This window comes from Salvelinus fontinalis, chromosome 17 (genome assembly GCF_029448725.1).
Source record: "Salvelinus fontinalis isolate EN_2023a chromosome 17, ASM2944872v1, whole genome shotgun sequence".
Lineage (NCBI taxonomy): Eukaryota > Metazoa > Chordata > Actinopteri > Salmoniformes > Salmonidae > Salvelinus > Salvelinus fontinalis.
In genome coordinates, this window is record NC_074681.1 from 39,035,677 (window position 1) to 39,044,691 (window position 9,015).

General features: G+C 42.5%; 1 protein-coding gene across 1 annotated transcript; it reads left to right on the top strand.

Moving 5' to 3' along the window:
* Positions 1-887: 887 nt before the first annotated feature.
* On the top strand, positions 888-8,059 carry LOC129814331 (plasmalemma vesicle-associated protein-like). The gene is made up of 6 exons (XM_055867401.1): positions 888-1,551; positions 2,098-2,188; positions 2,692-3,413; positions 5,204-5,522; positions 5,624-5,684; positions 5,877-8,059. The coding sequence occupies exons 1-6, from the start codon at positions 1,162-1,164 to the stop codon at positions 5,887-5,889; spliced, it is 1,596 nt and encodes a 531-aa protein (XP_055723376.1). The 5' UTR covers positions 888-1,161; the 3' UTR covers positions 5,890-8,059.
* Positions 8,060-9,015: the final 956 nt, after the last annotated feature.

A 9,015-nucleotide genomic window follows, 5' to 3' on the forward strand; every position in this document is an offset into this window, starting at 1 on the left:
CTCTATGGAACAACGTGTAGGCCTACTATTGTCCTGTCACTTAACTAGTGGAGCTGTGCACCGGAAACCATGTTCATGATCCCATAAAAAAGTTTTTTTGGGGGGGAAATTAGGTCTTTACAATGTGTCATTTTGAGAAAGGCAGTTATGGAGGAAGATAATATATACAGATCAAATCTTTAGAACAAATAATATCTTCAGAATAATGGTCAGAACAAAGGTCAGCACAATTGTCAGAACAATTGTTCATGGATCATATACCTGTCAAGAGTGTGAACATGCATGTACCTACCTATGCTAAATACTTGTCAACAATAACCTCTCTGAACCTCACAACTAATCAGAGAGCAGGTAAGGGTTTAGATCGCTCAAGGAAAATGAAAGACCATTATATATGATGCCTACAAAAACCATCACATTTAAGAGTCCCTAATACCTATGTAATACATATTATGTACATATACTGGTACAGTTTAGGTACACCTTGTTAAATAGTACTTAGGACTGTCATACCCAAAGACTTTTCCTAAGATTATTATCTCTTTCCCTCTTCAGAGCATGGAATTTCAGGACCACTATCTCTTGTCACATGTGCTGACATGTTGTCAAACAAAGGGGCGGCTGAAACCGCAGGGGGCCAGGGGTAAAAAACAGTGTGTTTGCGTGTGTGTGCATGATGTTATATGTATGTGTGTGTGTGTGTGTGTGTGTGTGTGTGTGTGTGCGTGTGCGTGTGCGTGTGTGTCTGTGCGTAATGTTATGTTAACCCTGACATGATGTCCAGGGATGGGGAGGGGGTCAGGAAGGTGTTCCCAGAATGGGAAGTGTGGCAAGGTGTTTATAAAACTCCTGACGATGTTTACACAATCCTGTCTTCTCACTCTCAGACAATGCTCAGGAGAGGAAACGGCTAGAACTCTACTGTTTGGACTGCCACTGTGCGCTACCTTAAGTCAGAAGGGGGATACTATCGCCGAACCACACCACTACCAGGGACTGAGTTCGGTTGCCTAAGATATCTCCCATCTTTTCTGTTTATTTGGTATTTCATTTGGTCCTCAAGAAGTGGAACCCATTTGAACCGTCTTAGTTCTGTCTGGGCTTGGCTGTTTCTCAGTAAGGGTGTTCTGTACTGTACTGTGCATCTGAGGCTGAGCACCCATGTACAACAGCAACTACTCCCAGGCCAAGTTTGGCTTGGAGGCCAGGAGGAAGATCCAGAAGCCCAGAGGGAAGAGCTGTGGCTACTACACTAGGGTTGTCTTCTTCTTCTCCTCTCTGATCCAGTCGCTCATCATCGTCAGTCTCGTTCTCTTCCTGGTCTACGGGAGGTCCCCGGACTCGGCAGCCGAGAGCCGGGTCCAAGACCTGGAGAAGAGCTTCAACCGCCTCTCCATTGACAACATGAATCTCCGGCAGCAGAAAAAGAATCTGACGCTTCTCCTGAATGCTACTCAGACTGAGAAGATGCGCAACAGCAAGGACATGATAAATCTGCGTCAAATGGCAAACAAATCTGTCATGTTCATCACCAATCTCAGAGACCAAGCGGTAAGTGCTGAGACTGGTTCAGTGGTCAATGCTAGAGGGTTGCGGTGGATGTTTTTTGATATTTTGAAATACTTGAGAGAATAGTTCATTTGTTATATTCAACACAACGACATCAGTACAGTACATACAGTGGGATCACAGTGAATGGTTTATTGAATATTAATATTAAGTCAGCTTAGTTGTATTAGTGGATAGACAAATTAAATGTGGTAACTGATTTAGATTTTAGTGTAATTGAACATGAAATAACACGCCTAACAAAAAACAAACTACATTCAAGTATATTATGTATATCATATCCATTATTATTTCAGCGATCATTATATCCATTCATTTCAGCAAATGTATACCTGAAAAGGTTAAAACAGTTACTACATAAACATTAACAATCACTAGTTACGTTCAGATTTAAGTTTGTCAGTTGTATAAAACATATGAATAAAACAACTGTCAACAATAATCTGCATGTACACCGTAGGTGAACCTTGCACTCAAATTTTCTTTAGCGGACAAAATGTGATGCATATCTGTTATTAATATCCACAGAATCAATGCGATAACGATAAGAGAAGCTGTCAGATTCAACTTAGCATGAACCGATGCCCCAGAGTCATGACACCAATAACAACACTAAATGGTAAGACAATTGAATTTTAAGACAAACCAATGCTTTCATTGCTCTGCTCTGCACTAGTGTTACATATGTTCAAACATATGTTCCTATTAGCTTTCCTAACTTCCCTAACTGGTATTTCTTTGGACAAGAATCAACAAGGAGCAAATTACAACTTGGCAATGATATTCTGTCTTCACGGTTTTGGAAAATGCTTGCTGTTGTAGTACCTAAGTAAGAATACAAATAGTGAAAATATCATTTAAATGATTTATTCGCAATTCTGAATTCACTTAAAACCAACACAGGGCTGGGGTTCAATCCAAGCCACCTTGTAGCGTGCTTGGTTTAGAGGGAATTATCTGTTGAGCCCACATCTGCAGTGTTTACTGTGAATATTATATCCGCAACGCAGGAACATTGCCTTTAAAAGGTGCATTGTCGACAGTGCTCCTCGGATAGTGGTTCAGAAGTATTAACACAAAACTTGTTTCTTTCTTTTTTATCTTCCTCAAAAACATTTCCAGGCAACAACAACAATATACATGAAAACCAGGTCCAGCGGCTAGAGCAATTGTTAAAGCTAGTGAGCACCAACTTCAGTCAGACGGTGCAGTTCATGAGGATTGAGATAGAGAACACAGCCAAGGACCGGGACACCCTCACCTTGGATGCCATCTCCCTCCGGAGGGACAAAACCTCCCTGCTGAAACAGCTGGAGAGCTACAGGAAGAAGTGCAAGGAGGACTTCATCCAATCCCTCAGTGGCATCTCCAAAGTCTCCAAAGCCTTCCTGTTGACGATCGACACCCTCCTGCCCAAAGTCAGCCCCTTCCTGATCAACTGCGAGAAGCAGCGCGACTACCTGGACCAGATCCGCAACAACTGCTCCAGTCTGTCCCGCGAGGTGGAGACCAAGTTCCAGCACTACCTGGACAACGTAGGCTCCCAGGTGTCGGAGATCCAGGGCCGTAGCGCCAGGCTGCAGGCGGAGAAAGACCAGCTAGTCGAGGACCACCACTGGTGCAGCCAGAACCGCAGCGCCATGGCCCTGGAGCACCAAGAAAAGTTGCAGAAGACCCAGGAGAAATACGACCAGGAGATGGAGAAGCTGCTGACAGGCCGCATGAGGCTGCAGGGGGACAAGGATCTGGGGGAGACAGCGATGAAGGTGAAGGAGGGCGAGATCAAAATTCTCAACGACAAGATCCGGAGCCTCAACGCCTCCTTGGCCAACTGTGGCTCCAGGGTAAAGGAAGATCTGTTCTGTGGTTTAGTAGTGGGCTTTCATCCAGGTCAGAGATAAGGGCCGTTTAAATATAGACAGAAAATGATTTAGAAGTCAAACTGAGGCCAGAAATTGTTTCCGTCCTTGCTGTAGGGATAGGGTTGAGACACTGGTGAAAAGATCTAATCATATAAATGAGATTTACGATGACAATTATCTCTAGGAAAAAACATTAGTTGAAAATGAAAGCTATGGGAAAGTCAAAAATGTACCCAGGTGAGGGGGGAGGGTCCAAAATAGGGGAGGGTTGTCCAACTTTAGTTTTTTCTTTGCAGAGGGTTGTGTTTTTTTTTATTGGGCACAGGGAGGGTAGTGCATCTTTTCCCTGGTTTACATTCACACTTTTTCAGGTTTAATTATATAATTTCTTCCATCCTAACTAAATTTCCGCATCTGCTTGAATGCGCATCCCTGATATCAAGGTGTTATGGTACTTCCCCTATGCACTACGCTTTTCTGCTCCCTAGCTATACCACAGCTCCTTAGCTATATATAAATAAAGATATTCATGAGAGAAGAAGTGTTTGAAAACATGGGAGGCTACAGAAAGGCCAAGAGCTGTAATAGCAGAATTTAAATTGTACTACAAATGTATTGGGGATGCATGGGACAGACTATGATAGAGTCACAGCAGAAGAGCGCAGTGCATGACAAGTGTATGGCTCAAGGTATAACGTGTAGGCTTAGTGCCAGTGCCTCTCCCAGACCCCCACTGTTTGATAAATGGGCGATGCGTTTTCAGAGAAGTGGTGTGACCTACACAGATCATTCCTTGGAAACAGAGGGAAGATCTCCTAGGACCATTTAGCTGCTATCTCACCTTTCACACAGGACTCTACCCTATGTTGTGTCGTTTTGAGGGTGCGCTCCAAGCCTTTACCCCATCACATAGGACAGTCTATTGTGCTTTTTTTGCCACTGGAAAGCACCCACTTTTCTGTCTATCCTACGCCTGCAAAGCGAGTGAGTGGGGTTGCAAGTGCTGTCAGCCCGCCCGTTTGTGCTTTCAGTTTGCCCCGGGGTCCTCCTGGGTACCTTGGAACCCAAACTCTGGGTTTGACCCCTGTATGCCTGGGGTCAGCGGCAAACTGTGTTGTCTCTCCATGGAGCTTGTGGTTACACCCGCTTCTCCAACATTTGTGTCCAGTATGCGCCTTGCGCATTTGCTTGGATGAGAGCGAGAGTATTGCACTAGAGTATTGCAAAATATAATAGCAAAGCTTACAGCCCAGAAAGGGTCTTTCCACCAGAGGTATCTGAGGAACCAAAGGGGTGCACATCTTTCAAATGAGCAACTCATAATCCTTTACATACATTGTTTTTTATTTTATTTTAGTCATTCAGCATGCACTTTTCCAGAGTGACTTACAGGTACAATTAGGGTTAAATGCCTTGCTCAAGGCCAAATCTACAGATTTTCCTCCTAGTTGCCGACTTTTCAGTTACTGGCCCAACGTTCTAAACCGCTAGGCTACCTGCCGCCCGAGCTTTGAAAGCCAATGCAAAAACAAAAATGTGCATCCCTTTGGGTCCCCAGCACCAGGATTGAGAACCACTGCCATAGTGAGACAGCTCACATATATTCTCATAGAACCGCGGTTACGTAAGTAACCTTAAATTATAGGCTTTGTTTGTACTATTATTATTATTATCTGTGATTCTAAATTATGTATAACTCATTCTTATATTTTACTATATTTTATGACAGTATTTTCACCTAACATCATTCTCTTTGTCTTATTATGTTTCAGACCGGAATGGGTAGCCCGGGTGCAACTGGTAACACAGGGACAGGCTGGGTAGGGTCGAGTGCAACAGGGCAAGGTAACAGGGGGTCAATTGCTGGAACAGGATTGATGGCAGGAATAGGTGGGTGGGGCGCATCTGCATCTGCAACAGGAAACAGCAATACAGTGTTTGGCAACACAGGAATGGGCGGGGCAGGGTCAAGTGCAACAGGAGTGGGTACTAGGGGATCAGGAGGGACAGGACTGAGTGGTGCCGGGTCACCATCAGGTGTTGCAAAGAAAATCGGACCAGGCTTGGGTAGCCCCAACAGTTACAGTTTAGGTAAGACATACTAGTGTCAAGGCTTGATATAAACATAACTTCTTATTAAGACTGATATGCTATGGGTGATGGCTAATGATGTTGTTCTGTTGTTTCCACAGCAAATATCAATCAATACTTACGCGAGCTGCAGCAGTATTCCAAACCCAACTCCGGCTCAGAGTGAGTTCAAACCCCCGTACAGCAAAGTGACCCGTAAATAAATGTGTTTGTGCCAAAAATGACTATGTTTCTAGACCTTTGAATTCAACACGGCTGAGAGAACATTTAATGATAACGTTCAAATGTGATCTGCTGCCTGCGGGAGACACAGTGAACTGAACGAGTATTTCTATTGGTTCTTCTTGTCTGCAGAGTATCTGGGTAATCCATGGAATCGCAGAGGAAAACGGAGAAGGAATGGGACCCTCTGCTCTAAAAACCAGTCTCTTCATATTGAGTTGTGGTATGTTAATACACAGAGTGTACAAAACATTAAGGACACCTGCTCTTTCCATGACATAGACTGACCAGGTGAAAGCTATGATCCCTTATTGATGTCCCTTGTTAAATTCACTTCAGTCACTGTTGATGAAGGGGAGGAGAGACGGGTTAAAGAAGGATTTTTAGGCCTTGAGACAATTGAGACGGATTGTGTATGCGTGCCATTCAGAGGGTGAAGGGGCAAAACAAAACATGTAAGTGCCTTTGAATGGGGTCTGTTAGTAGGTACCGGTTTGTGTCAACAATTGCAACGCTTCTGGGTCATTCACCCTCAACAGTTTCCTGTGTGCATCAAGAACTAGACACAACTGTGGGAAGCATTGGAGTCAACATGGGCCAGCATCCCTGTGGAACGCTTTATACACCTTGTAGAGTCCATGCCATGACGAATTGAGACTGGGGGTGCAACTCAGTGTTAGGAAGGTGTCCTTAATGTTTTGTACACCCAGTGTATGTATAATATAATTTCTATCAGCAGCAGCTGCATTGTAATATATCATAAAAGAAGATCTGTTCCTAGTGTGACATGTATTCAATTTTTGCACTTTTTGGGGGATTGGTAAACAAATAAGAATGTATATTATTTGAACATGTTGATTTAGTCAGGAAAAGGGCATGAAAGTCATAAATAATCTGTTTTTAATGTACTGTATATACTTTTATTAAAACGAAGGGATAGGTATTGTAACTCCGGTTCTATGAATGATGTGTGATGACCTCAACGTTTAAGGCACTACTTTGAATTTCACACCGCTGATTTCAGAAACATGTACCCCATCCAAGACGGATATGAATTGTTTGTCCCCATTTGCGTCACCCATTGTGAGGATAATAGTCCCACTGCTGACAGTCCCTCCCCTTCGTCACGTTACAGACATCATTTACTGGAAGACAATTTTATCCGACCAAGATGTTTATGTTTATACCTGCCAACCTGTCAGACCAATTGGAGCGGATGGGAGGGAAAGGTACAAACACTGGTGTATACAAAACCCAACATTAACAATACCCCCTGGGCTGGCTACAGACTATGCATTTCCATACACTTAATAAGACCATGAAACAACTCTTATAAAAAACATTGAGAGATGGAAGGATAAAGTTATCCATCAAACCTTCAGTATGTTCTTTCCCCAAAACCAGCCCCTAAAATAGCCTTGGACACCAAACAATGTTTTCTATTGTTATTGCTGTGTCTATGGGATATATGAACTATTGGAAAGAGTATCCCAGCAACCCCTGGTCCAATAATACAAACACTAACTTCATCAGTCTATAACAGCATTCTTGCCTCAATGGGAAAATAGCATGCTTAAATTACATCTAGGAACATGCCAACCCAGATATTATACAGTATGCCATTAGGCCAACAGCTTTTATCCAAAGAGACTTACAGCTACGCATGCATACATATTTTTTTATGTATAGGTGGCCCCTGGAATCAAACTCACTATCGTAGCATTGCAAGAACCATGCTCTACCAACAAAGCTACAGAGGATCATCCATTGTGTACCACAGCTCCATTTCAATTTGTCTCAACGGAATCTCGAAAACGACCCATAAACCCTTTGCACGGCGTTATTCTATTAAATTAGCACATCCGGATCAATTTCTGAATCAAAGTCTATCTGGCACACCATCTGGCCTACATTAAGCACAATTAAAGTAGAACAGTAGAACGACTGAGAAATGTTGGTGGCAAACACCCTGTTGGAAACAATGCCCAAGGGAACCAACTGTTAAAATTCAAACATTTTAAATAGGTAAAGTGGTTTGACTGTTTGCCAACTAATATATGGTAGAGTTCAGGATGGGAGACCTCTATCCTGTCTAAAGGAAATCCTTTGTTTAAAATCAAGTGTTTTTCCAGTCAGGACGATTGGACCTCCAATTCACATTGAGAGAAGCCATGAGGAGATTGTATGTCTGTGTTCTGATCTGATTCCACTTTAGCACACTCTGTCACACTGGACCACATCGTCTCTTAGACTCTTTCCATTGACAAAACCCCAGAGAAAGAGACATCAAAACTGCAGATGTTGCTGATTTTAAATAAATCAATAAAACTCATCAAAAGTACACTGACTTTAATTGTCCATGTAATAGAGTGGGTTCAAACACGTGTGTGCTATGCATTGTGCAAATTGCACTGCAGGTTACAGTACAAGCAGGCTTGAATATGCTATGAAGTGGATATGTCACAATCAACAAAATGTTCATGAAGCAGTGTTACTGGTATCTAGCAAAATAGTGTAGGAGTGGTATCTAACCTGGTTTACTGTATAAAAAAAATGTAAATAACTCAAGCTACCTAGCTGGCTAACTTGACTAACTTTGGGGTGGAAATGTCCACTTACTTACAGTTAGCCCTGTCCAGCCCTGCCCAGAGGTGCGCTAGTAGACAGATGCTGCTGACCAAACAACCAAAATATGGACTTTAAAACTGGGTCAATCAACAACAACCAACAAAATAATAGAAAATCTTTTGAAAATTATTATAGGTGAACATCCCTTTAAACCTGTGTCTACTCATCTTAATTTGATATACAGTTGAAGTCGGAAGTTTACATACACCTTGCCAAATACATTTAAACTCAGTTTTTCACAATTCCGGACATTTAATCAGAGTAAATATTCCCTGTCTTAGGTCAGTTAGGATCACCACATTACTTTAAGAATGTGAAATGTCAGAATAATAGCAGAGAGAATGATCTATTTCAGCTTTTATTTCTTTCATCACATGGGTCAGAAGTGGGTCAGAAGTTTACATACACTAATTGAGTATTTGGTAGCATTGCCTTTAAATTGTTTAACTTGGGTCAAATGTTTCGGGTAGCCTTCCACAAGCTTCCCACAATAAGTTGGGTGAATTTTGGCCCATTCCATCTGACAGAGCTGGTGTAACTGAGTCAAATTTGTAGGCTGCTCGCACGCGCTTTTTCAGTTCTGCCCACACATTTTCTATAGGATTGAGGTCAAGGCTTTGTGATGGCCACTCCAATACCTTGA